Source organism: Drosophila virilis, chromosome 3 (assembly GCF_030788295.1).
Source record: "Drosophila virilis strain 15010-1051.87 chromosome 3, Dvir_AGI_RSII-ME, whole genome shotgun sequence".
Taxonomy (NCBI): domain Eukaryota; kingdom Metazoa; phylum Arthropoda; class Insecta; order Diptera; family Drosophilidae; genus Drosophila; species Drosophila virilis.
The window spans coordinates 13,879,599-13,905,015 of NC_091545.1; the positions used below are offsets into that span (position 1 = coordinate 13,879,599).

General features: G+C 47.0%; 6 protein-coding genes across 15 annotated transcripts; 2 read left to right on the forward strand and 4 right to left on the reverse strand.

The window, feature by feature from the left end:
- Positions 1-7: 7 nt before the first annotated feature.
- Positions 8-1,116, reverse strand: Elp5 (Elongator complex protein 5). The gene is made up of 3 exons (XM_002047389.4): positions 967-1,116; positions 252-912; positions 8-193 (listed from the first exon to the last, which is right to left on the reverse strand). The coding sequence occupies exons 1-3, from the start codon at positions 1,013-1,015 to the stop codon at positions 100-102; spliced, it is 804 nt and encodes a 267-aa protein (XP_002047425.1). The 5' UTR covers positions 1,016-1,116; the 3' UTR covers positions 8-99.
- Positions 1,117-1,463: 347 nt separating this feature from the next.
- Positions 1,464-6,132, forward strand: LOC6624184 (plasma membrane ascorbate-dependent reductase CYBRD1). Of its 3 annotated transcripts, none has more exons than XM_015175825.3 (4): positions 1,464-1,607; positions 5,202-5,411; positions 5,473-5,836; positions 5,899-6,132. In XM_015175825.3, the coding sequence occupies exons 2-4, from the start codon at positions 5,219-5,221 to the stop codon at positions 6,065-6,067; spliced, it is 726 nt and encodes a 241-aa protein (XP_015031311.1). In that variant the 5' UTR covers positions 1,464-1,607; positions 5,202-5,218; the 3' UTR covers positions 6,068-6,132. The 3 variants fall into 3 exon arrangements, with proteins under 3 accessions (XP_015031311.1, XP_015031312.1, XP_002047426.1); XM_015175826.3 differs by lacking the exon at positions 1,464-1,607 and adding an exon at positions 1,973-2,092; XM_002047390.4 differs by lacking the exon at positions 1,464-1,607 and adding an exon at positions 2,562-3,034.
- LOC6624211 (adenylyl cyclase X E) lies at positions 5,653-10,767 on the reverse strand. 3 transcript variants are annotated; one of them, XM_002047391.4, is made up of 10 exons: positions 10,563-10,767; positions 9,970-10,307; positions 9,782-9,909; positions 8,985-9,728; positions 8,706-8,918; positions 8,119-8,359; positions 7,961-8,047; positions 7,643-7,905; positions 7,169-7,584; positions 5,653-7,101 (listed from the first exon to the last, which is right to left on the reverse strand). In XM_002047391.4, the coding sequence occupies exons 1-10, from the start codon at positions 10,696-10,698 to the stop codon at positions 6,524-6,526; spliced, it is 3,144 nt and encodes a 1,047-aa protein (XP_002047427.4). In that variant the 5' UTR covers positions 10,699-10,767; the 3' UTR covers positions 5,653-6,523. The 3 variants fall into 3 exon arrangements, with proteins under 3 accessions (XP_002047427.4, XP_070064240.1, XP_070064241.1); XM_070208139.1 differs by lacking the exons at positions 8,985-9,728; positions 9,782-9,909; positions 9,970-10,307; positions 10,563-10,767 and having other exon boundaries at positions 8,119-8,286; positions 8,706-8,843; XM_070208140.1 differs by lacking the exons at positions 8,985-9,728; positions 9,782-9,909; positions 9,970-10,307; positions 10,563-10,767 and having other exon boundaries at positions 8,119-8,283; positions 8,706-8,831.
- A 7-nt stretch (positions 10,768-10,774) lies between these two features.
- Positions 10,775-16,877, reverse strand: ACXD (Adenylyl cyclase X D). 5 transcript variants are annotated; one of them, XR_011416375.1, is made up of 16 exons: positions 15,826-15,984; positions 15,463-15,760; positions 15,181-15,394; positions 14,817-15,128; positions 14,469-14,750; positions 14,133-14,418; positions 13,889-14,064; positions 13,604-13,819; positions 13,288-13,534; positions 12,911-12,994; positions 12,576-12,844; positions 12,422-12,516; positions 12,206-12,357; positions 11,441-12,151; positions 10,973-11,060; positions 10,775-10,915 (listed from the first exon to the last, which is right to left on the reverse strand). XR_011416375.1 is itself a non-coding variant. In XM_032434465.2 (15 exons), exons 1-15 carry the CDS (start codon positions 15,919-15,921, stop codon positions 11,061-11,063), a joined length of 3,462 nt encoding a protein of 1,153 aa, XP_032290356.1. In that variant the 5' UTR covers positions 15,922-15,984; the 3' UTR covers positions 10,973-11,060. The 5 variants fall into 5 exon arrangements, 3 of the variants coding, with proteins under 3 accessions (XP_032290356.1, XP_002047428.2, XP_015030671.1); XR_011416376.1 differs by having other exon boundaries at positions 10,841-10,923; XM_032434465.2 differs by lacking the exon at positions 10,775-10,915 and having other exon boundaries at positions 10,973-11,084.
- Positions 16,878-17,339: 462 nt separating this feature from the next.
- Positions 17,340-19,257, forward strand: LOC6624202 (regulation of nuclear pre-mRNA domain-containing protein 1B). 2 transcript variants are annotated; one of them, XM_070208142.1, is made up of 5 exons: positions 17,340-17,496; positions 17,563-17,741; positions 17,801-18,477; positions 18,538-18,681; positions 18,908-19,257. In XM_070208142.1, exons 2-5 carry the CDS (start codon positions 17,591-17,593, stop codon positions 19,058-19,060), a joined length of 1,125 nt encoding a protein of 374 aa, XP_070064243.1. In that variant the 5' UTR covers positions 17,340-17,496; positions 17,563-17,590; the 3' UTR covers positions 19,061-19,257. The 2 variants fall into 2 exon arrangements, with proteins under 2 accessions (XP_070064243.1, XP_032290358.1); XM_032434467.2 differs by having other exon boundaries at positions 17,342-17,741.
- A 76-nt stretch (positions 19,258-19,333) lies between these two features.
- Oseg2 (intraflagellar transport protein Oseg2) lies at positions 19,334-25,080 on the reverse strand. The gene is made up of 5 exons (XM_070208138.1): positions 24,973-25,080; positions 24,566-24,911; positions 24,212-24,498; positions 22,918-23,961; positions 19,334-22,861 (listed from the first exon to the last, which is right to left on the reverse strand). Exons 1-5 carry the CDS (start codon positions 25,009-25,011, stop codon positions 19,334-19,336), a joined length of 5,244 nt encoding a protein of 1,747 aa, XP_070064239.1. The 5' UTR covers positions 25,012-25,080.
- Between the last annotated feature and the right edge of the window lie 337 nt (positions 25,081-25,417).

Consider the following 25,417-nt stretch of genomic DNA (forward strand, 5'->3'; position numbering starts at 1 on the left):
AGCTCGCTTACTGTTATATGCATTTTATATATTTGTATGTTAGACTTAAATATTTAAAGCCAAGGCCATTTGTACTGCCGTTTGCTGTGCGAGCACATTCTATATTAATAGATCCTCATCCGGATCCTCATCATCGAAATCGTCATCGGCATCTGGCGTGTAGATGATGTTGCCCTCAGCCGCTTCGCTGGTGCTGCAATATAAAGGTCGCATAACATACAAGTAATTCATGAAGGACGCAACCAACCAACCGTTCATATGGCAATGTGAGCGCATTGCGCGCTACAACTTCATCCTCGTCCAGTTCGATCTTGAAGGTACCGCCAGGATCAGCTGCTTTTGCGGCTTCTTCGTGTGCAGCCTCTATTTTAGTTGCAGCAGCTAAGGCATTCGTTTCGCCAGCGTCCAGCAGTGGCGTCACTTGAAACTCTGTCTTGCTGACTTGGCACGTATAGCGTTTGTTGGTGACGCCGCCGCCCGGCTTGCGCGATATCAGCGACAGCGTTGTATCCGTCTCCAGTCGTAGCACCAACTCCGCCAGATACTCACATCCGGCTAGTATGTAGTCAGCGTCCGTGTGCTGCAAGTTCTGCGGTGACGCCCACAAGAAAACGCGACGCACATGCTCGGAGCGCCGCAACTTATTGATGAAGTCGAAGATATAGGCGGGCGTCTGATAGCAGAGCAAATCTGCCAGCGTTGGCAGTATGATATTGCAGCCAGTTTTTGTTGGCTCTGATTGGTTTAATTGATTAATGTTATTGTTGTTGCATTCGTTTAGCAGCGTCTCGAAACTGGCCACGTGCTTCAGTTGCGTGCCAATTGGCAGTGTCTTAATCTCCTTGCCCTCGCCCTGCTCGTGAAGCAGGCTGCCAATGAACTTTAGCGCGATTCGTTCGCGATTTAGTTGATCTGAAAAATATTATAATAAACGCTGTGTTTTGGCGTATGTTTGATTGTGCTTACCAATTATAAGGATGACCTTTTGATTGGTCACAATAAGATTGGAAAGCATGTTGCATTTAGTTGTAATAAATTTAAAATTAAATTAAACTGCAGTTTGTGTTGTTGCTAACCGTTAGAGATGTCAGTATCATAGGGATATCGATATGTTGAGCACGCGATATTAAGCTTATAGTCGCGATAGTTTTTATACAGGTGCACTTATATATATCGTTCATCTCTATAGCCAGCTGATATTTGATACAGCCGCCTTTTCCAAATGAGTAAACAATAATAACAATGCAAAATGTGGGGCCAGAAAGGCCGATTACTAAGCAGATCAAAGGAAATTGTAACCTTGAACTTGTGTCGTTTTTGCTATGTACTTCTAGTGCCTATTTCTGATAGTAGGTCATTGGCATTGCCGCGCGATGATTGCTGTTTGTTTGATCTCATTTGTTTGCTTTCTCTGCCGACGCCGACGTCTGCGCTGCCGATGCGAAGCTGCCGTTCTTATTGTGGTTTGCTTGGATCGTTCAGTTGTGGTTAATTCCGCGTCGTCTCTTGTGTTATCGTTTTCGGCACTCGCGTGCTCCAAAAACAAAAAAAAAAAAACAAATAACGTGGCGCTTGGTACACTTTTCAGCGGATTTGCACACAATACCGTAAGTTATATTTTGTAATTTAAAGCCATGTTTAAAAGTCGCAATATAAACAAAAGAATGAGTGTATCATTAATATATCCAACAAGTGGTTAGCAGAGATTGTGTGCATGTATTGGATGAAGCTTGCGCTGCGTTAGATACGTAGAGCTTTCACATAAAAGCTTTGCGTACAGCTTGCGGTGCTTTTCAGGGGAAATGCATAGGCTGCGCTGCCTTTGCAGATATTTTCGGTGCTTCCATATGGACGAGTTTTAATACACTCCTAGCCCACTAGGCGACATCCTGCAAATAACGCAATTTGTTCAACAAGTGTAGACAGCTGCAAGAAAAATCAAATAAAAATAGTTGGAAATTAATATTTCATTTAATAAAACTCTTCAAATCGCACGTTGTCACAGAGGCCGCTTAAAATTCATAACAAACAGCAGCAGCAAAAAGGAAACAAGCGAAATTCTATTAAGCATACGCCATGCTGTTCTCGCTGGGTAAGTCACGGCAAGAGCGGGTGTTGGGCATGTGTGTGTGTGTGTGCGGTCAGCAGCTTTGTGCAATTATTATGCATAGAACATGTTATTAGCTAGCCGACATCTCAATTGAAATGCAGCTCAGAAAAATTCTATTTCAATAAAGTCAAAGGAATGTCCAAACCCTCTACGCCCCTCTTCCACCAACAACAAGGTTGAGCTGCCCAATTGCATGCCAATTTCTATAAGCTAATATAGCCAACACAGCTCGCTCTCAAATGTGCATTAAATTAAAAAAAAAATTAAATTAAACCATTAGTTAAATAATTACCAGACTTTATGAGCATACGAAAAGCATTCAAAGCTTTTTAAACAGCTACCTCTCGCATGAGAGTAATTTTGTTGTTGCTAAAGCTCTGCGCTGCCAGCGTCGCGACGCGTCGTGTCGTCGCTGCGGACTCTGTGCTAAACGCATGCTATGAATTCAGTTGCGCATTGCACTTGGTGGTGCACGGTTGTGATTTTCGTGATATTGTAGTTGTTTCGTGTAGTGTCTCGGTGCTACTGTCTTTCGAGTTACTGTTAATAGCAATACGCAATTGCATGCAAATCAACACTAGACAAGTTGTTAGCAAGTGCAATTAGCCAGTGATTCGTGTATTGATTTTTAAGTGCAGAGTGAACACGCAATGTCAAAGGATTTAGATGTTGAGCAGGCGGCGCAGGCGACAATGACGACGACTTCGATTGAAGTCAAAGCTGAGCCTGTTGTCGAACCAACAACAACAGCAGCGGGCGCAGCAGCAGCCGCAATGCCAGCAACAAATGTCGATAAAGGCAGCAAAGCGCCAGAGGAGCAAAAACAGCAACCAGTGGCAGCAGCAGCAACAACAACAATAACAACAATAGTAGAACAAGTGCAGCCAACGGTTGCCGCCGTCGTCGAGGCGACCGCAAATAAAGGTACAACCACAACAACAACAGTAACAGCAACAGTAAATTTGGCTTTGGCTTTGGCTTTCAAAGTAAATCAACAGCTCGCCAACAACACGGCGGCTCAACGTTTTAGTTTCGAATTAGTAAAAGTTATAATAAAACGCATACAATAGCCAGCCGGACGAACAGGACGGACAAGTGTATAAAGAAAGAAAGGCAAACACACACACACACACACACACATGCAGAGAAGAAATAGCGGATAAGCGAGAGTCATAGACAGAGGGAGAGAAGTATGCAGCGCGAAAGAGAGCATTGCAATTGCATTACTATTGCTCATCCTCGTACTCCTTCTTCATCTGCGTCCCACACTCCACCCCGCTGCTCTGTGTGTTTGCCCAGTCATCAACGTCTTGTGCGCATTCGCACCAAGTTTAAATTTCACTTTAGTTTTTCAGCATTTCAGTTTTTTTTTTTGTCTGCTTTATTTATTTTACTTTTGCCGTTTTCAACTTTTTACGCTTTTCCAAAGTCATCGTCGTCGCATCTTCAAAAAGTTTTACTTTTTATGCGGATTATTTATTGCTTGCTTGTATTTTCTTTTGCCCATTACCTTCAAATTTTGCGCACGATCTGTTGCAACGCTTTGCTGATCACCAAATAGCAACAATCCGGCTGCAGCAGCACGCCTGTTTAACTAACAGTCTATTAATTATAATGTGCACTTTAATTATCATTAAAATGGGGCTCTTCATTTCAATGCCCGAAAATATCGAGCTCCAAAATTTGTTCATTGTATAACTGCGGCACGTGCCAGGTGGCAACAAGTAGAAAAAAAATACAGCGTGTGCCACATTTCACTTATCTCACTTTATTCATGACTTTATTTGCAATCAGTTTCAATTGAAAAAAAATAGCGAAATAAAACTCATTTGCATAAGACAAAAAAAAGAAAAAAACATCAATTCAAGCGACTGATAAGACCAGGTTGAAAAACTAACGTTATCTGAACATGGCCAAGCCCAAGGTTCCCCTTAACTAGGCTAGACCACATACATATACATATGGTTCTTCTGTTGCTCCATGAAACTGCGCTGAAATTTCATATACCACATGATATCCGGACAGTCTTCTATAACCTGGCTACTATATTGCATGCATTCCATTCCATTAGATCTTTCGTATGGGAGCATTACCAAGGCAAACGTATTTAATTATCGACGTCTTCACTCTTGTCTCACCTTTAAAGTTATTATGCCACACATAGCCAGCGCTCTTCAATTTAAACGGGAACACTTCAATTTATCGAAGAAGCGCAGAAATTTTTAATTTATTTGCAATTTTTTCGTCGTTTTTTGTCGTCGTTTTTTGTTTTTGTTTTCCAATTTCCCCTCATCTCTGCAAACATCAAACAATATATACACGCTGAACAATGCTATTTAAAGCGATTTGGTATCATTTTGCCACTAGAGAAGATTGTGGAGAACGGCTTCTAGACAATGTTTACATGGAGTGCTGATAAGACAGTCCGTAGCCGAGATACAGATGCAGGCCGTGCTGCTGCTCCTCGTCTTCTAATGTTAGACAGACAATTACAATAGCAGGTGCGGCAAGTATAGCATTATAGGTTAGTCCGGTCCACTGGCTTGCATGGAGGAAGGGAGCGTAATCTAGTAATCGTAGTGGGGCACACACATAGTCCGTATCAGAACGTGCTTGGTGCTTTGTTTAGACATCTTCTCAGTTTGCCGGCGACGCTGTTAAACGAGGCTGTGTTTATCGCTAGATCGCTGGAATTACAACTTGTTACTGTTTGGCTTTTTGTTGAATTAAACTGAATTGGTTATGATATCAGGTGTCAGCTATGGGGAGAGCGCTGGGTCAATTGCTACGCAGACTAGAAAATCAGCCAGAAGAAAATTGGTGTACACTCGATTTTCTATGTTCAAAATAAACAATAAACAAAATGAGTCATTTCATTAAAATACATTTTTTGATATTTTTCCATACAGCTGTTGAAAAGTTGAAATACTTTTTTTGTTTTAGTCTGCACCCTTTAAATAAATCTCTGACCTCAAACAGAGAAAAGCCAGATGAAAAGACAGGCTAACAAATTGTGGGTCGTATTTAAGTGCGTCATATACAATTGATTAATTTGCTTAATATAAACAATTTGTTTATTTTTGGCGCATAGGCGACAACAAGTCCAATATGGATCCAGCGCTGATCAACTTTAAGGTGCTTTATGTGCTGACCCAGCTGTGCGGCCTCACAACGATTGTGCTGGTTGGCACCTGGATCGGGCAGCATTTTGGTGGCCTGGGCGGCACTGACAATCCCAGGCTGGAGTTCAATTGGCATCCACTCCTTATGACCATTGGTTTTATTTATTTATATGGCAATTGTGAGTAGCTGTTGGACCGGAAAAGGTGCCACTAACGGACCACTCCATGCAATCTTTTTAGCCATACTCGTGTATCGCGGTTTTCGCACCACGCGCAAGAAGACACTGAAGCTCACCCACGCTGGCATACACTTGGCCGCCTTCGTATTAACGGTGATTGCCCTGAAGACTGTATTCGATTCGCATAATCTGGTCGATCCGCCCATACCCAATATGTATTCGCTGCACTCGTGGCTGGGCCTGTCAGCGGTGATCATCTTCTGTCTGCAGTATGTGGCGGGATTTATGGCCTTTCTGGTGCCGGGCATGCGGGAGAACTACAAGATTGCCCTGATGCCGATGCATATATATTTCGGTTTGTTTGGCTTCACCCTGGCCATTGCCAGCGCCGTCATGGGGCTCACCGAGAAGGCCATCTTTACGCTGTAAGTTATTTGGTTAACTCAGTTTATAACTTGACGAATACTTACCGACTCTCTGTGCCTAGGGGTGCCAACTATTCCACACTGCCCGCGGCTGCGGTGCTGACCAACATAATTGGCGTGCTGTATGTTATCTTTGGTGCTCTCGTTGTGTATTTGGCCACGGAACCCTCATATAAGCGGAAAGCTCTACCGGAGGATACTGCTCTGCTCTCTGGTCCCGTAAATGAGTAAATTCTATTGACCAACCAGCTGCAATCATTACTTAAGCTCAAAACTGTGCACAAAACTAAACAAACCCCAAAAACGGGATAATATTAACCATGTGGTGCTTCGTTTTCGTTCTTCTCAAATGCTATACGAAATGTTAAAGTTGAAATGCATTGTTTTAAATATAATAGTACATAATTTATAAATGATTTATATATTTATCTATATATATTATGTGTATTTTATATGTTTACCCTCCAGATCATCTGTATTATACGAATATCTATATAAATATATGTATATGTAATATATCTAAAGTTTAAAATAATGTTTGTCACATTTAACTGTGCAGATTAATTTGTACTTTTATTCTTGTGAAGAGTGAAATTGAGATTGAGTGCGGTAACTGGCAAGCAAGGACGGGCAGCCCTACCTAGAAGGGCTCTCTTACTTCACTCACAATAATTGAATTATAGTCTATTACTTCTTGTTCTCAACATCGTCATCCGAGCTACCTGATGGTTCCATATATAATATGTTGATATTGCCTTTGTTCGTATCCTGACCAACGGCGTGAACGATCTCAGAAGAATCCAAGTAAAGTTCATCCACATACTGAAAGTTTAGGTCCTCATCCATATCCACCAGAAACATGGGAATCTCGCCTACGATCTTGGCGTGCGTTTTGCCGTGATATTCACACTTGATGTCAAAGCGTTCCAATGTTATGGCCGTATGTTCAGTGACCTGTATACGGCCTGCAACACCAGAGAATGCCAAGTGTGAGGCCATATTCACGGTGTGACCCCAGATGTCATAATGAGGGCGGGACAAGCCCACAACACCAGCCACAGCCGGTCCATGTGAGATGCCTATTTTCAGTTGTCCGGGCATGGAGTCGACATAGCTCATACTATAATTGAGTATGGATATATCCTGCATTATGCGCAGCAAGTCGGCAGCAAAGTGGACCAGGGTCAGGACACATTTGTCATCGTGTTCCAAAAGCGGATGACTGAAGCGGGATTGGTGAGCCCGAAAGGTTACGCTATATTCAGCTGCAAGTAGCAAAAAGCGAATATTAAATAGACAAATATCTTTATATATGTATGTACACATATTTACTAAAATTGTTCTGTTTGCTTTTCTTGTAGCTTTTAGCCCGATCTGTTGACAATGGCATTGTTAGCGCACTGTCCATTTCGGGATCTACTTTCAGGCCACAGGCAGCCATATATGTCCAGCCTGTGACCTTGATCTTCTCCACCTTAAAATTGTGTATGTAGTACGCCAATAGATCATCAAAAAGGCAAATATACTCATTGAGCACTCGCAAGCCCGTCTTTTCCGATTCAAAGTTTACAATGGTTGCGAACAGTACGGCGATCTTGTCGTAGGACTCGCAAAATAGTTCATCGGACGCATCACGATTCAGGAACAAATTAACCACATGGCTGGGCAAGATGTTGGCCATTATAATCGTTGCGTTCAGTTTGCTTTTTTCCGTTAACATGTGCTTCTTCCTATGTAGCGACTTATAGCTGTGGAAAAGCAGCGTGACCTTTTGGGTGGAGACGGACAATATTGGACCATACTTACTGATAGCTCACTGTTTTAAGGTATGTAACGTGCTGCTCCTTGATAAGAACCAATAAAGTAAATGCCAGTATGTACCAGATGCTCGCCAATTCCGATGTCATGCCCATATTCGTGGTCTGCACCCTACGCAAACTAGTATAAAATGTATGCACGGTAAGGATGTGCAGGATGCACATCAAGACGATTATCGCTGCTTTAAAGAACAGCGGAACAACAACAAAAAACATGGCTATAAATACCATAATAACATTTTGCGTGGCCTCCTGTATAGAATCCATTAAAATCATGTGAGTTTCTTTTTAATGCAGCACTACCCACCCAAGGCTCGAAGGTCTCTCTATCCAAATCGTCGTCTGGCTGGCTTTTGGCACCACTTTTCTGCATTTGCTCCAACTTCAGCAGAACCTATTAAAGTTCAAAATACAAACATGATTACACATACAATATGCAATAAGAATTATAATGGGCAGACTTACCGTATTCAGGGTCGCCATTGCATAGATTATGATTATGCATATAATGTACGTAAAGATGCGCAGGGTTAGATTCTCTTCCAACAGCTCGGACAGCATGACGAGAGAACGATGTACAAAGCATTTCGGCTGATATGTATTGGGCGACTTGCTGAATTGTATCGCAATCTTCTTATAGAAGGCGAAGAAGCATATGAGCATTAAAGTTACGAGTAATAAAAGCAGCTTAAACACGAAGGTAGTTCTTCACATGCAATAGGAGTCTTAAAAGTATTAAATATAATTCAATATAGGCACACATATGGGCAATTCAAGGACGACCAGACAACGAAGAAAATAGATATAGAAATTATTTTTACAAGCAGGAGAAGCATCCAAAGTTACTGCATATTCCAATCACACTTGGGAAATTATCTCTGGCAAATTATCTTTTACGAATAATTGACAATAGCTGTCAATACTTGAAATTAAAATCATTTAAGTATGTTGTCTTTGATAAGATTACGCTAGATCGGTTTTTTCCAGTTTTTTGGCTTGTGATCAAGCTGGTTTTCCTGGAAACGCCCATATGTAGTTACATTAATGCTTACTTTGGCAGCATAAGGTTCTGCAAAAGGAATAATAAGCCGACGAAAAGTATAATGAGCAGACTATATTTCAATAGTAAATTGGGCTCGTTAATGTAGTTCCATTCAACCTCACTATGGCGAAAGAGTCTCCAGAACGAGGAAATGTACGGCTTAAACATGTAATCCTCATTGCCCCTGTCAATTCGATAAGAGAAATCGAAAATCCTTGCCAGTCTGTAATGCAAATATATATATATATATTTTTATATAGATAAAGTAAATTTCATGGGCTGCACTTACTGTATCCCGTCGACGGGCATGCACTCCACCTTTTCGAGCATGCCTTCATGGGTTTTTTCCCGAATCTCGCCGACTGTATCAAGATCTTTATCACTATTTACACGCGATGAAGACATGACCGAATATTCTGAGCTTGAGATGTAGCTATAGGTGACCGTCTTGATTATAAATTTACGCGGCTGTGGGCCTATTAAATATGTTAAAATGTTTGCCTTCTTTAAAATAGGATCCTCTTTGGCCAGAAAGGTGCCCTCATCATAGAAATATTCGTTATGCAGAAAATCGAGCGTTGTTTGGGATACATGCACCTTGCCCGGCATGCCCAATAATTCCAAACGATATGCGATATCCACATCGCGCGACCATATATCATACTGCCACTTGATGCGACCTATGATGGCCGTGAACACCTCGCCGGAGTGTACGGCAATGCGAACGTCAATGTTCAAGCCATAAGTCTCACGTAAAGTCTCCATCATGTTAATCATGTCCAGAGCGAGGTCTAGACAGGAATTGGCATGCGCACGACTGTGCTCTTGTATTCCCGAGACACAGGTGAAGCTGTTGCCCAAAAATTTGATGCGCAGCACTTCGTTCTTTTCTGCTGCCTGCTCGAAACCGACAAAGATGTCATGGAGAAACTTAACGATTTCCTTCACATCCATCCTTGTGGTCAAGTGCGTATAATTAACCATATCAGCAACCAGTATGGAAACATCCGAGTGCAGTTCTATGAACAGGATGCTACGAATAGATTTAAAATTTAATCGAGTTTCGACATTCAGTTATATACAAACAGTGGAGTTAGAAAATGAGTGCCGATACGCTGGTCCTCGATGCGTTTGTGGATCTCCTGCAGCAATGTATCGACAATATCTGCTGGGAGTATCGTCTGCATCATGTCCTTCTCTTTCTGCATGGCCGCCTAAAATATATATAGAGTAGAAACTGTAGAACTGTTTCCATATGTATTTATTGACTTGACCTTAAGTAGGAAGTTTTGATGCAGCAGCTGGTAACGTCTTAATAGCATCTGCCTTAAATGGAACTCCATAAAAATGCGAAATGCCTCCATCAGCATGTTTAGCGAGATTATATAGATGGCATAGCAGCCATGCAGGGTCCATGTCAGCTCTTCAGAAATGGATAAACTTGAGACAATAAAGTACAAAATATATAAAACGGACACTGCGATGCCAAGCAGCGAGGGTATCCCATAAAAGGCAATTGGCAGAAAAAAATACACCGATATTATAATGATGTGATCGTAGGAACTCTTAATATGCTTATCAGTTTTATCGACCATGAACATAAGGAAGGTATCTGATCAATAAACGTGAATAAGATAACATGTTAGAACAATGAAGTCGGCTCGAGCCGACTGCTCAATACTCTCTGTTCAGAGTACTGTAGAAAACAGGTCGACAAGAGTACGAAATGCGAGTTTTGATAGGAGCTTCAATTAAAGTGCAATCTCTTACACATCCAATGCCAAACGAACATTGGGTAACATCAATATAGTCATAATACTATGCGACCAGTGTATACATAAATATGCCCAAATCAAACTTGATATACCTATAAACGTCACAAGCAAGGCGGCAGTGCAGCTGGCAAGATTGTTCCACAGGGTAAAGTGTTTATAGTGTGATTTGTTCTTGAAACAAATCAAAAGTATGAGCGGCAGCAAGACCATGAGTACTACATATGGCATAGATACCCTAACGGTGCACTGCAAAGGTCTAGATCGTGTTTTAAACTGCACAGCACTGCCAAAGGACTTGACTCACTTTCGAATAGGCAAACTGAAATAGGATGTGGATGGCAAACAGCAGCTCCACGATGAATAAAAACAGCGACAGATTGATCACGGTCAGGCGCTGGATATAACGTTTATAGCATGTCTCCATGTCCAGATCTTTGCATTTTTTCTGTGAGACTGCAGATCAGTTTATACTCGAGTATGTTTAGTCTATTGACAGACTCACGCGCAAGTGAACCCATTCCCTGCTTTTACTACAGGCCAGCTCATTGTCTGTTGCATCAGAATCCATTGCAGCATGTTGAATATGCGATCTATAAGAGTCCATGACAGTCCGGCTGGATCAAAAAGGTTTTTTTGACTCATGTACTAGTTATCACACTTAAAATTGACTAAGAAAGCTGCAACTACTTTCTATAAACATATAAATAATACTTATTTTTTGATAAACAATAACTTGTTCCATGCAATAATAGCAATCGCGTTTTTCTGTTTTGTATAAAAAAGTTTTTCATGCAGGAACTTATTTTTCTAACGGTCATTTTAATTACCGTCATATAATATAGTATATGGGTTAGTTTCATCACGTTCTATATTATCTGTACAGTGTTTAATACAATTTTATATACATAATACAAACATGCAATTGTAATATACTTAAAAAATCGATTATTTAACTAGGTGCTTGTGTTACCTGCTGATGGGGCAGGAAGCCCTTGTATTCGTCATCGGTGCCCAGTATATAGGTGGGTATATTGCCACGCCCCTTGACAAACGTGTTACCCCGATAATTGCATTGAATATTAAAATTGCGCAGCTTCAATGCCGTATTCTCTGTCACTTGTATTTTGCCTGGCACGCCCGTCGAGTCCATTCGGGAGGCCATATTCACCGGATTACCCCAGATATCATAGTGGGGCTTCGATATGCCGACCACACCGGCCATGGCCCGGCCATGTGAGATGCCGATGCGTAGCATGCCATAGTCCGTGCTGCCCTCATATTCCGACTGCATATTCTCAGCATTAAAGCGTCGCATCGCACGCATCAGATCCAAAGCAAAATTGGCCATAACCTTGACCACCTCATCATTGCTTCGCTCGTTGCTGTTGTCACCGTTACTCACTCTCGGCGTACCGTTTATCACATTGCCCTCGTACTGGCCACGCTCCAGATCTAGAGCTATGGTGCTGCCATTGCCGTAAGGCACGCGCTGCATTTGCTCAGAGCCCAAGTTGCGGTACTGACTTCGTCGACCGTTTGGCATTAAGGACACGTTGCGAAATTTCACCTGGGGCGCATTGACCTGCTCGGAACGTGTGACATCCAGGCCACAGGCCGCCATGTATGTCCAGTTGGCCACCTTGATCTTCTCCACGCGCATACTAGTCGCATATTTGTTCAGCTGCAATGTGAAAATGCGGCAGTTATTGGTTTATTATTTATACTGCATACTCACCACATCATCAAAGTCACAGATGATCTCGTTGAGCACACGCAGACCTATTTTATCGGTATCAAAGTTTTTGATTGAGGCAAACATGACGGCCACATTGTCGTACTCCTCGTAGTAAAGTTCGTTCTGCAGCTGCGTGGATAAATAGAAGTCGGCTAGAAAGTAAGATGAAAAACAATGTTAGGTTCGTTTATAGCATTGTGTTTGGAATAGACTTACCCACATGAGCGGGCAATATATTGACCAGCAGCACCTTGATGGTGTCATTGGTGATAAGGGCATCGTCCTGTTTCTGCATCAGTTGCCGCTTCCAGCTGCCAATTGCTGTTGCTTTTAGACAGGCAAATCTGAACATAGATGCTAAACGACTTACTTGTAATCCACTTTGGCTATGAACTCAGTCTGACGCTCCATCAAATGGAATATGCCCAGCGTTATGAAAATGAGCAAAATGTGGGAATACTCGGCATTGAAGTTCACATTCGTCGAGGGACTGAGGGCATAGATATAATCAAACTCGAAGACCACCAGCACCGCGTAGGTCCCAGTGATGACCACCGCCACAGTTGTCTTCACAAAGAAGGGTATGCGCGTGAACAGAAAGGATGTGCCAATGACTAGGGTCATGCAGTTGGTCAGGATCTAGCGGATTGAGATAAGTCATATACAAAAATTGTTTTTATGTATGTATGTAATTGGCGGGCTTACCCAAGGATGAAAGCATTGTAAGCGCTCTTCAAAGCTAACCCCCGGTATTGTTTCATCCTCAATGGATGTAGATCTACAGTCTAGCTGTAAAGTATAAATGAAACAATTACAACAAATGCTTAACATTTTGTAAGAACAAAGAATATTTTTCTCATCAAAAAGCAGAAATTTAAAACATTCCACAAGCTTTAAGTGTTGTAAAGGGACAAAGATTGCAATTTACAGTTAGTCTTAATAACGTCCCTGCCTAATCGTTCTTACGGCGTTGCCACTGTTGCTTAATTTTAACACGTGTAAAAAAGTAAAAAGTAATTTAACTTTGAGCCAATAAGAAATAGATTAAATTGTGCCAAAAGTGTTTTATATATTATACCCACCACTTGCATAGTCGCCACGCCACCATAGGATAGAATAACGAGAAAGTAGACAACAAGGCGTATTATAATGCTGCGCTGCATACAGTCGGACATTCTATAGAAAAGTAGGCTGATTTTGGACTGAGGCAGCGACTGTTCCGCGTCGGAGGCATACATAATCCAAAGTTTCTTGTACCAGGAGATGATCAGCAGTGTCGTCAGCACGAATATGGTGATGCCATCGATGACCCAGTAGTGGTATTGGGCGCTTTAAACAAAAGGTATAAAAAATGCCATTAATGGATTGGATTAGCACGAAATTCGCGACTGCACTCACTCCTTGCTGAGCAGCTGTATGGAGAGCAGGCACATGTACACAAACCAGGCCAGTGCAATGCTATACTTGAGCATCACATCCGGTTCCCGTATGTACTGAAGCTCCCAGTTGCGTATGCGAAAGAGCAAACAGAAGGAACTGATGTTGCGTCGAAAGGTCTCCTCCTCGATTTCATCCTGTGTGAGGTTCTTGGAGCGGCGGCACACCTTGGTGATCCTTGTGGAGCACCGTATGATATTTGGTAAGTTTAAGTTGACTTTATATATGTAGATACAGCTGACTTACTGTATACGACCGATGGGCATTTTGTCTAGCTCGCGGCACATCTCGAGCTTGGCCTGGTTGCGCACTTGATTGTATTGCTGCAGCGTCGAGTTGTACATGAAATTCGATTTGCTGGCCTCGCTCAGCTTCTTGGCCTGGCGCTCGCGCTGCACCCGACGCGGATCATGCATGGGGGCCTATAACTTTCGACTTTGTGTAATTCATTTCATCTTGACGGCGTCAATGTGTCGTGGGCAATACTCACGCGCAGCGACTTGATCAGAAAGGTGCGTATGTCGTGCTTCTGCAGCACCGGATCCTCGCGTGCCTTTTCGGTGCCATCCTCAAAGAAGTACTCGCCGTCCAGCAGCCGCAGCGTTTGTTGACTCACATGGACACGTCCCGTGGCGCCGGTGGCCTCCAGTCGGTTGGCAATGTCCACATCCTTGGACCAAATGTCAAATTGCCATTTGGCAGCGCCGATTACGCCCGACAGCACATCTCCGGAGTGGACGCCAATGCGCATATCGATATTCAGATGACGCTTCTCCCTGAGAAGCGTGGAAATTAATAGCTGGGCCATGACCATGGACTGTCTCACCTAACATCGCGTATGTCCTTGATCATGCGCAGACCCAGATCGACACAGCACTTGGCATGATCCTCATTGGGACTGGCCAGTCCAGCGACGCAATAGTAGCAATCGCCCAAGAACTTGATGCGCATCACATTGTACTCCTCGCTGGCGATATCGAAGCGCACAAACAGATCGTGCAGCGCCTCCACCAGCTTCTTCACGTCCAGCGTTGTGGTCAGATGCGTATAGTTGACCACATCCGCATAGAGTACGGTCACGTCCTTGTGTGGCTCGATAAAGAGTGTCCTGTCAACCGGAAGAGTGGAATTAGAGGGAAGGGTCATATTTATTCGATGGCATGGCAAGTCTTACCCATGATCCGGCTGGCGCCAACGCTTTAACGCCTGACTGTTGTTGTTGAGGCCGTGATCGAAGCCGGGTCTGCGCTGATGCTGTTGCTTGGAGCGTTCGATGCGATTCCGGACATCCTCCTGCAGACGATCGGCTATCTGAGCGGGCAATATGCTGAGCAATAGACTGCGCTCCTGATCCCGCGCATATCGCAACAAAAGATTCTCCTCCACGTACTGCCGCCTGTCAAGGAACGTCGTGCGCAGCGCAATATCTCGCATCAGTCGGAAGAAGATGCCCAGGCAATTCACGCAGCTCAGGTAGATGGCTTCACTGGAAACAAGGATTGAAAAGGAAGCTACTTTGTTTCGAATGGCATTCTTACTTGAATATGCTATGCATTTGGTTCTCCTCCTTGGAAGTGATCACAAAACTGTAATTGATTATGTAGCAGATGGTAACCGCGGCGCCGAGTATAAAGGGCTGCAGCACATATGGAATGGGCATGAACATGTAGATGGCATAAAGAGTGTAGGCATCGTAGATGGGATTAAGTATATCGTTATTGGTGGTGGCATGGTAGATGTTCAGGCCAATATCTGTGCGGGAGAATTGCAAGCAAAGGATTATCATTACCCACGCTCGTCTTAAATTGCACTCAACGCACCCATCAGCACCAGGATGGAGACGGCCAGCCAGGAGGAGGCGTAGATCAGCCAGCCGTGCTTGCTAATTAGCTCATTGCGAAAGTTGACCGAGAGTATTAACCAAATCAGCAGACCGGTGACCACATAGGCGACCATATCAATATACGCATAGGTCAGATCCGATGAGGTCAACAGCAGCAGGGCATGGGTGAAGGTGACCAGCAGCTCGATAAAGATGAATATCGACAGATAGCCAATGCGCAGCCGGCGCATATACAGCTCATATGACTCCTCCAGCTCCAGGTTGCGACATTTGCGCTGATTGTGGCAAACAGCATTAAGCTGGAGGATTGCTATCTCTATGTTTAAGGATTCTTGCTTACCACCAGAAAGGACCATTCCCAGTTCTTTTCGTTGAGCGCCGTCTGGACGTGCTCGACATGCGAGCGAAACGGATGTGTCCGATCATGTGAATTCATTCTGGTGCTCTTGCTCGTTATCTTTCAAGTCTTTAACATTTTTGCTGGCCAGCATTGACAAAAACAAATTTAAAACAACAAAAAAAAAAAAAAAAAAAAAAACAACAACAATGCAAGGAAAAACCTTTAATCCGCAATCAAGAGTCAGCCACTAGTCTGATATTTTTACAATCAGATTAAACTCCTGGGAGCACTACGCGCTGGGGCATAAAAACATTGAGTCAGAGCCGGTCGGCCAGACGATTGACGGAACTCTTCGGAAAGGGGGCTCTTATCAAGGCAGCTGGGAGAGAGCTAGCGAGTGGAACTGAGCGAGGTGAGTGTTCGTATTTAGTGTGATTATTTGGGATATGTAAGAATATCTCTGATTCAAGTATATCGTTTGTCGTACTCAAAAGTGGTTCAAAATAATATTTAAGCAAAAAGAGTGTACGCCAGCTAATTTGTCAATTTGTCTAATGTGTTGTTGATAGCGCTAATGGCTTGTAAATCACACACTTGTATATCAATACACACACCAATAGACCCTGTTAGGAATTTTGTAAAGCCCTATCTGTGGCTGCAGTTGCAAACTGGACCGTGTTGCAATTGATTGTTCTTGGATTTTGGATAGATATGTTATTTATTGTGGTTGCCTGGTTAATAACACACAACCACTTGAAATAAATTCACGCACTTCACTTTCGTTGGCAATAAACACGATAATAATTAATAAAAATTAACACCACTTAAGCTCGTCGCGCTGCTACAAACCAATACAAAACGGACAGGTATCACAAATTACTCTTTGGCAAAGCTGATAAGCGTCGTCGATTGCCAGCGACGGTTACGGCTATTGCTGCTCAACTGAGCTGAGGCACACGCTTTACGGTTGTGCTCTATATATTCAACACGCTGCGCACCTGTAATACTTGAAGTCTCGCACCGATCAACTTCTGCGACCAACTGGTGGCAAGAGTGGCGACGCATTGCTATCACACCTGTCTGTTTGAACCGCTTATCGGTGTGAAGTGCGCGCTGCAAAGTGTTAAGCTTGTTCGCATTACTGTTGCTGATTAATTATATTTGTGTTTTTTTTTTTTTAACGAGATGAGACATGTTTCGCGTACATTTACTATGTGTATTAAGTACATGTTTAAAATTCAAAAGACGCGCCAATAGTGAATATCTGTATTCGGTCAGGTAGCACTGTCCAGCATAAATTGAGTTGGCAGCCCTACATTCTGTTAATTGATCTAACAGTTTGCTTATCGATTATTCCGGGACTTAACATTACCTTGCGAGCTTCGTTCTGGCTATGTTGTGTGTTTGAGCAGCTGCTGTTTTTCAAGTGTAAAGCTAAATTTTCTATTAGATAACCTCATGTAAGCAACAGCAATTTTCAATAATATGATTTATTTTAGTGTTAGTTTTGTTTATGAAATTGTTCAAGAGCTGGTTATGCCGGGAACACAAGTAACAGCAGAAACGAATGCTTGGTCACTGTTATTTAACAGTCAGAGCTAATGTTAAATAATTGCCGCTGTTATCATCACACGAGAAGAAGAAGATTTAATTATTTTTGTTTTTCGGCCCGTGCGTATTTTTTCTGTCCTTTTTTTTTTCGTATTGCATATAAAATAAAGTACGCCATATAAATAGAACTTGCCCGAGTTTCACAGCTGCTGCAATGTCAGCGTTTACGGAATCCGCGCTACTCAAAAAGCTGTCGGAACTGAACCCCAGCCAGCAGAGTATACAAACATTGTCCTTATGGCTTATACATCACCGCAAACACCACACAGTCATAGTGCAGACCTGGCAGCGCGAATTACAGAACGGTATGTAGCTAGCATGCGCAGGATTCAGTACACCCAGCATTCATTATCTATGTTCGCAGTGCCGGAGCCCAAGAAACTAACATTCATGTATCTGGCCAACGATGTCATTCAGAACAGCAAAAAGAAGGGCCCCGAATACGGCAAGGAGTTCAGTAATGTGCTGCCCAAAGTGTTTGCCCATATTGGCGAAACCTGCAGCTCGGACAAGCTGCTGGGCAGCCTGGGACGCATCCTGAATATATGGCAAGAGCGCGGCGTCTACGATCCCAAGGCCATTGCCGATTACCGAGCGCGCATGCACCGCGAGACAAGCGCCGCAACAGCAGCCAATGCTGCTGGCAATGGTAGTGAAACTGCTGCGGGTCACAAGCACAACCACAACAGCAGCAGCAGCAGCAGCGGTGGCAACAAAGCGGAAAGGTCGGAGAAACGCGAGAAGCGCAAACACGAGGAGCGGCACATGAAATCAAAGCGACCGCGTGGATCGCATCATCAGAGCGCCAGCGTTGAGACGCCAGCAGCTGAAGCGGAAAATGGGCATACGCCACCATATTTGCCATTGGGCGAACCGCCCGAGCCCGAGGAGCTGATCAAAGCGCTGACCAGTATTGAGAATTCGGCGTCCAGCGATGCGCTGGTGCGGGAACGCATCGCCAAGCTGCCGCCGGAGATATCGGAAATAAGCTGCATTACCAAACTAGAGGATAAGGACAAGGCCAAGGTCTTGGCCAAGCAGGTAAGTCTTGAATCGTGCCAACTACCTGCATTCACTAAGCATTCTCATTTTGGTCTATAGGTCAATGAAGCCGTGGATTTGCTGAATGAATATAATGCACGTCTCTCTGCCGAAATGGAGGAGCGCACCAAATTGGCCGCCATGCTGCGGGACTTTCAGGCGGAACAAAAGGAATTGCTGGCTCAGGCTGAGCAGCGCTTGGATGTACGTTGATTGGCAAAATGTTTATAAACGAAAAACAATTTACTTTTGCTTTGCATTAAATGTTCGAATTGGTCCATTTCCAATATATATATATATATATTTATATACTTGCATTTTCCCACTCGAAAAAACGCTCCTACCTAAACTTTTAAGTTGCACCCCCAACCCCAACCCCCTGCATCATGCCTAACGCGCTCTTCTTTGCTCTGTATATGTATATTTGCAGGAACACAAGAAGAAGCTGGCAAAGATGTTGGGCCTGCAAAAAGAGATACACGATCATTTATCCAATTTGCCAGATCTGACACAGCTGCCAGACGTAACTGGCGGCCTGGCACCGCTACCCTCAGCCGGCGATCTCTTTAATACACTGCATTGACTGGATTCCCGAAATTTTGGATGCCCAAATAACAACAGAACATCAGCACATCCAGATGTATCGAGGACAACATTTGATAAGTGCTGAGTCAAATCCTAGATTTTTACATAATATATATTAAATATCAACTATAATGGCCGTAGTGCGCATGTATTTGAGCCACTTTCAACGAAATAATAATAATTGATTGTAATTAACATTTATTGACAGTTAAATAGAGCACATCAATATTTATTTGCCTGCATCAGTGCATCAGTGCATCAGTGTGTGACCTTAGTGCATCACGTAGTTGGCCACGCCCTGCCACTTCTCCACGAAGCCAATGATGTCGGTTACGCTGCTGGCCGGTGCCATTTTGACGGCGACCGCGAACTTGCTCCAGACATCGCGATTGACCTGACTGTTGGACGCTTGAAAGGTGACCGGCTGGCGGCCACGCACCGGATAGCCGCTCAGCAGGCAGGGCATATCGTTTGGACCCAGGCTAGACTCGTAGAGGCCACGATCATCGTTTGGCAACAGCTGATCGACCTGCTGATCCATGCTGACGGCCAGCACCCATTCGCGCACCTCTTCATGCAGACTGGGCTCGTTCTTCAGGTGTATGTCCTCCGGCAGCGGCACGGAGCTGGGAAAATCGGTGGCCGCCAAGTCGGTATGGTCAACCAGATTGCCGGAGCCCTCCTCGATGGCCTCGCACACGTCCAAATAGTGATTGAGCATGATAAACGCCTCTGACTCGCGTCCCGCTTGTCGCAGCTCCATGCCCGCCTCGTAGAAGCCCTTGTCCACGGGCAACACATCCGTGTGGCGCAGCAGCGCCAAGGATATGCGCACCGCCACCGGCTGGAGCGATGGCACCTGCCTGCAGGCGGCGCGCGTCGCATAGTAGTGGGCGATCAACAGATACTGCTCCGCATTGGCCGTAAACTTGGCCTGGCCGTGCTCCGAGTTGCGCAGCCCCTGCAGCAGTCCGTGCAGAAAATTGCGTAGTCTCTGCCACAGAGCGCCGCCCTCCGACTGTTCTTCGCGCAGCGCCAGACAATCCAAGGCAATGCGCGTGTAGATGTTGAAGTGCTCCTCGATCGGTGGCGCCCCATAGCTCAGATAGAGACCCAATGCGGTGATGCAGTCGCCCGCACGTATCAGCTGAGCCGCATAGGCGGCCACATACTTCTGGAGCACGGATGGACTCAGCTGCTTGGCCTTCTCCAGGCAGCGCTGCCACTGGCCCTGCTCGGCCAGCAGATCCAAGGCGCTGATGATGTCAATGTCCGCCAGCTGCTCCACGTTGCCCTCGTGCTTGAGCCGTGACTTTTGCTGCTGTTCCACGTAGGCCAGCAGCTCCGCATCGATCTCCTTGGCCAGGCGTCGTGCCTTGGACCATTGCTCGGCCCGTATGAATACATCCACCGCTTGCTTGGGCATATCGGCGGCCAGATACAGCTGGGCCGCGGGTCCGATCTGCTTGATGGCCAGCAGACGCGGTCCCAGCGCCTGGGCCAGCTCCTGGGCATCTTTGCCCTCCAGAAACTGATTGACAATCTCGGCGGCACGCAACAGAGCACGCTCCAGTGTGGCCGCATCCTCCGCATTGCTGGCGTCAATCTGCATCAGGCACTCGGCTGCTTTGCGGAATTGCTCCCGCTTGGCAAACTCGGCGGCGCGTTGCAAATAGGCGCGCGAGTCGGCGCTGGCATCCTCACCCATCTGGCCGCGTTGCTGTTGTGCCTGGAGACGTCGCAGATCGTTCAAGGCCGACGGATAATGCTCCTCGGCAATGCGCAGGGCGTCGTCGAAGAGCGACTCCTGTTTGTAGTGCTCGATAATCAGATCCGGGCGCTGGGCGCGCACCAGCAGCATCTCGTAATCCTGATAGTTGCGCGTCTCGAGCGCCGCCGTCGCCTGGCCAATGAGCACCTCGTTGACGGCATCCGGCAGATGCTGTTCGGCCACATTGAGCGCGGCCTGCCAGTCGCCGGCATGCTGGTACATCAGTATCGCCTCCTTGGGCTTGTGCGCCTTCAAAAACTCTGCCTCGGCCTGCTCGAACTTGCCCTCATCCTCCAGCGACATGGCGATCTTCAAGTGTACCTCATCCGTTGGCTTGCCCGCAAACCGGCACAGCTCCATGGCAAATTCAAACTGTCCAGAGTCGCAGGCAAAGCCCACGGCCGTGTCCAGTAGCTCCAGCTTGCTCAGCAGACGCACGGCGCTCTCCACGGGCATGGACTTGGCCCACATGTAGGCGACCTGCTGGCTAGCGCCCTCGGTGCCCTTCTGCTTGGCCACGCGATAGCCATCCTCCCAGCGGGACGAGGAGCAGTACATGTGCACGGCAGACTTCCAATCGCCGGACGCAATGAAATGCAGCTCCGCATTTTTGAATTTGCCGCGCGACTCCAGCTGGCGCGCCAGATGCAGATGGGTGCTGTCCAGCAGATCCTTGTGATAGCGTTCGACCAGCCTAATCATGGAGTCGTACAGCTCCCGGCGCTTGTACATGGCTATGGCCAGATCCGGCTCGTTGACAGCTATCAGGACCTTTTCGGCATCCCGGTACTTGGCCTGCTCCTCCAGGCTGCTGGCCAGCTGGATAAAGAGTTCGCGTAGCTGCTCCGACTTCAGATACTTCTCGCCCAGCACATAGGCGCGCTCCCATTTTCCATGGCTATTGAGCAGCTCGATGGCATCCTTGTAGAGATTGGCGCGCACCAGCAAATCCTCAGCGCCATCCAGGTCGCCGGCGAAGGCCAAGTGCTTGGACAGATCCAATGCATGACGCTGTATCAGCTCTGGCTCGTCCAGCACCTTGGCGATTTGGACCGCCTTGCGCCACTGCCGGGCGCCAACAGCTGCCTCCAGAGCCTTTTGGGTGGCGCCCGCTTCAATGTAATGATTGATGGATGCGTCCAGCTGCTTGCGGCTGACCAGCCAATCGCCCCATTGCTCCTCCAGCGATGTCACCTCCTGCGGTGAGACGACCCGCGCCAGTTCCAGGGCCCTCGCGTAGGCGCCGCCCTTGCGGTACAGGGCCAGCGCGGCCTCCGGCCGGGACAGGCGATGTGCAATGTCGCCAGCCAGCTCGTAGAGCTCGCTGTGGACCAGGCCCTCGGTTACCTGCAGCATCAGCTGCTCATCCTGCAGCAGCTGCGGCGTCTTTAGGGCCAGGCGTGCGGCACGCGCCGGCTTGTTGGCCTTGAGGAACAGAGCCATTGCCTGCTGCAGCTCACCCTCATCCTCGAGCACTTGGCCGGCCTTCTCCTGCTGTTCGGTCTCCAGCAGAAAGTCCATGTGCTGTTGTCGCAGTTCCGGCAATCGCGCATAGCCCCGCCTCTCCGCCAGGGCAACAGCCTCATCCCACATGCGCAGCTGCTGGTACATGCCCAAAGCAGCCTCAATGTCGCCCTGCTCAAGATAGATGCGCTCCGCGGCACGCAAATCCGAGCCAAGCAGCGCCAGCTTGGCGCGCACCGCGGGACAGTGAATGCCCGGACTGCCCGTGGCCAGCTCAAAGTCATCCGCCTGCTGTATCATCTCGGCCAGATAGTAGGCCTTGGACACATTGCCCAGGGCCGCATAGCAGCGTTGCGCCACGCGCAGATTGCCCTCCTCCAGCGCGATGATGGCCAGATTGTGCCACATGGCCTTGGCCGCCGGCTTATCGCCCAACGACTCCAGAAAGTGCACAGCCCGGCCAAAGTCGTTGTCGTTGACTGCGGTGCCAAACTCGACAAGGCCCTCGTCCAGCTGATAGCTGTGCTCGCTGGGTCCATCTTGTGTGCGGACCACGGTGCGACCCTACGGATACCAGAAGCTCCTATGATTGAGCCTCGCCGGAAATATGCTCAACTTACCTGCTCGCGCAGCACCTCGATGGCCTCGCCGCGTACGGTCTGCATGGTCACGTGCTCCGGCAGATCGATGTTATACCAAATGGCCAGATTGTTGTTGCTTTGGGCCACCACGACATCGCTCTGCGGCACCCACTGGACAAAGGAGATGTTGCCGAGCAGCGTCTGCTTCTTGCCGCTGTAATTGTCGACGAGTATTAGACGCAGCTTCTTGTCCCGGAATAGCAGCTTGTGCGCCGTCTCGCTCAGCTCCAGCCAGTCGATCTTTGTCTCGTGATTGATCTGACCGCTGACCAACTGGCTAACCAGATCGACCACACATATCGTCTTGGCGTCTAGCAGGAAGGCGAGTTTCTTGTTCTCCCGCCCATTGCCGCGCTCATTGAGCCGCACGGAGATCACATGTGGATTGACGAACTCGGTGCGCACCGAGCCCAGTATGTGATTGTCGCCATATTCGACGAGGCTCAGCTCGCCCACATTGAAGATCAGACACACGTGCAGATTCTCAAAGTAGAAGCGCTCGTGACGACCCGATGCCGTCCAGGGCACCTCGCTGGACAGATTGCGCGTCAGGTCGCACAGTATGAGCGACTCCTCGGTGCGGCCCACCAGGAAATTGTCCTTGCCCATGATACGCACATCGTCTATCTCCAGGCCCAGCTGCGACTCGATGGTCAGCTGCTGCGCGGGCTCCGTCAAGGAGCGCACCAGCAGCTGGCTGGGCGCCACAAAGATCAGCTCAAACTTATCCTGCCAGATGGTGCGCTTCAGCACCGACTCAAACAGCAGCACGGCGCCGCTTACGGAGCCCAGGGCAAGGCGAGCCCCATCCCGGCGCCAGATCAGGGCGCTCAATGTGTACAAGCAGCTGATCTCCTTGCTGGCACTCTCGCTCCAGGCGCTCTGTCGCGGACTCCAGGCAAAGATCCTGATGCGATCGTAGCTGCCAAAAGCGACCGCCTGCCCGTTGGGACTGCAGGCGGCGACCGTGAATTCGCGCTCGCCCTCGGAGCGTGAGAAATCGAAGCTGCGTTGCTGACGGCCCTGGAGAAAAGCAGAGCAAGGAGAAAGGAGAAAGATTGAAACTTGATAATTATAAGGAAAGCAAAGAGGAGCAGAAGGAGATGATGGAAGAAGAAGGAGCAAACAGAACGAAGAAGTCGAAAAAGATCGAGCACGAACAGAAGATTAAGACCCTTAGAGAGACTCTGTGTAAGTACCGTTACAATCTAATAGCTATCTCTAGGTTAAGTATTTCAATCCTTCCAACCCCTGATCCACTTGACCTACGCACCACACTGTCGTAGAAGACAATCCGCTGGTCGCAGCCGGCGGCACAGAAGCCGCCCTGTGGCCAGGCGAGGGCAAATGGTGGCACAGGATGCTGCACGACACGGCCCAATGGCTCGGTGGCCTCCTCGGTCAGATAGTAGCGTATGATGGTGCCATCGTTGTGACCGCTGAGAAAGCCATTGCCTTTGGTGTTGGCCGCCAGGGAGATGCAGATGCTGTCGCCGCTGTAAAGGCTCTGCGATTTGTTGCTCTTGCAGTGCAGAGCGCGCACCTTGCCATCTTCCAGACCTGCAGAGGCGCGTTGAGAATGAGTAGCTATCGATGACCATTCACCCATGTGAGAGGCACAACTCACCCGCCACAATGGCGCCGGTGGCCAGCCAAATTAGCGCTGTGACTGCGCCCGCCTGTGGGAACTTGTTGCAAATGACCTTTTTGTCGTTCCACGATTCGCCCAGCTTGTACACATAGACAATGCTGTCGCTCTGGCCCACCGCCAGCTTGGTGGAGTCCGGGCTGAAGGCCAGGCCGCGTATGACATACGAGTTCTTGCCATTGGCAGCATTCGCCGGCTTCGTGCTGAACTTGTCCCGGCGCTCGCCCGCATCATCGTACAGCAGAATGTGGCGATCGGCGGTGGCAATGGCCAATTTCTGCTGATTGGGTGACCAGGCGAGACCCGCAATACGCTGGATTTGCTCCTAGAATGTGGACGTGTGTGTGTGTTAATCTTAGACATTGGCAGCTAATCCTGCGCCTCACCTGTCCCTCGAGCAACGTTCGCAAATATTTTAATTGCATGACTGGAAATTATTTTCTTTGTTTTTTGTTGTAAGTCTTGCTGCAGCTGGAAAAGTTTAGTTTATTGCGTCGAAATTTTCAGCTCGATGTTTGCGTTTGTTTTGGCCAGCAGTTGCCAAGGTAACGTTGCATGTTGCCTATTTTCTTGCTGCTTCCGCTTTGTGCTTGCCATTCTAAATAAATGGCTTTTGTTTGGAAATGCAGCAGGTGCCGGGCATGCCACAGGATGTGTGGCTTCTAGTTGGCAGGGGCGTGGGAGGGTTGATTGTTTGTTGTTGTTGTCAAACATGATAATGTCAACGATGGCGTTGGCGTCGCAGCCAAAGCTGTTGCTTGCTCTGCAGCCAGGCCTCGTCAGCAGGCCTCTGCCTGTTGGCCTAGTCCTGGCAGCAGCAACAGCTCGCCG

Bases quoted from the DNA above. Each gene is read 5' to 3' on its own strand.
- Oseg2 (XM_070208138.1), bottom strand. From the start codon at position 25,011: ATGCAATTAAAATATTTGCGAACGTTGCTCGAGGGACAG. The intron at 24,499-24,565 runs GTGAGTTGTGCC...GCGCCTCTGCAG, and splicing joins CACCGGCGCCATTGTGGCGG to GTCTGGAAGATGGCAAGGTG. The intron at 23,962-24,211 runs GTGCGTAGGTCA...GCTTTTCTCCAG, and splicing joins TTGTCTTCTACGACAGTGTG to GGCCGTCAGCAACGCAGCTT.
- LOC6624202 (XM_070208142.1), top strand. From the start codon at position 17,591: ATGTCAGCGTTTACGGAATCCGCGCTACTCAAAAAGCTGTCGGAACTG. The intron at 18,478-18,537 runs GTAAGTCTTGAA...TTTGGTCTATAG, and splicing joins CCAAGGTCTTGGCCAAGCAG to GTCAATGAAGCCGTGGATTT. The intron at 18,682-18,907 runs GTACGTTGATTG...GTATATTTGCAG, and splicing joins AGGCTGAGCAGCGCTTGGAT to GAACACAAGAAGAAGCTGGC.
- LOC6624211 (XM_002047391.4), bottom strand. From the start codon at position 10,698: ATGCCATATGTAGTACTCATGGTCTTGCTGCCGCTCATACTTTTGATT. The intron at 9,729-9,781 runs GTTTGTATATAA...ATCTATTCGTAG, and splicing joins ACTCATTTTCTAACTCCACT to CATCCTGTTCATAGAACTGC. The intron at 7,585-7,642 runs GTAAGTATGGTC...GCTTTTCCACAG, and splicing joins CTTAAAACAGTGAGCTATCA to CTATAAGTCGCTACATAGGA.
- LOC6624184 (XM_002047390.4), top strand. From the start codon at position 2,761: ATGTCAAAGGATTTAGATGTTGAGCAGGCGGCGCAGGCGACAATGACG. The intron at 3,035-5,201 runs GTACAACCACAA...TTTGGCGCATAG, and splicing joins CGAGGCGACCGCAAATAAAG to GCGACAACAAGTCCAATATG. The intron at 5,837-5,898 runs GTAAGTTATTTG...CTCTGTGCCTAG, and splicing joins GAGAAGGCCATCTTTACGCT to GGGTGCCAACTATTCCACAC.
- Elp5 (XM_002047389.4), bottom strand. From the start codon at position 1,015: ATGCTTTCCAATCTTATTGTGACCAATCAAAAGGTCATCCTTATAATT. The intron at 913-966 runs GTAAGCACAATC...AATATTTTTCAG, and splicing joins AAAGGTCATCCTTATAATTG to ATCAACTAAATCGCGAACGA. The intron at 194-251 runs GTTGGTTGGTTG...TTTATATTGCAG, and splicing joins CTCACATTGCCATATGAACG to CACCAGCGAAGCGGCTGAGG.
- ACXD (XM_032434465.2), bottom strand. From the start codon at position 15,921: ATGAATTCACATGATCGGACACATCCGTTTCGCTCGCATGTCGAGCAC. The intron at 15,395-15,462 runs GTGCGTTGAGTG...TCTCCCGCACAG, and splicing joins CTCCATCCTGGTGCTGATGG to ATATTGGCCTGAACATCTAC. The intron at 13,820-13,888 runs GTAAGTCAGCTG...GTGCTCCACAAG, and splicing joins ATGCCCATCGGTCGTATACA to GATCACCAAGGTGTGCCGCC.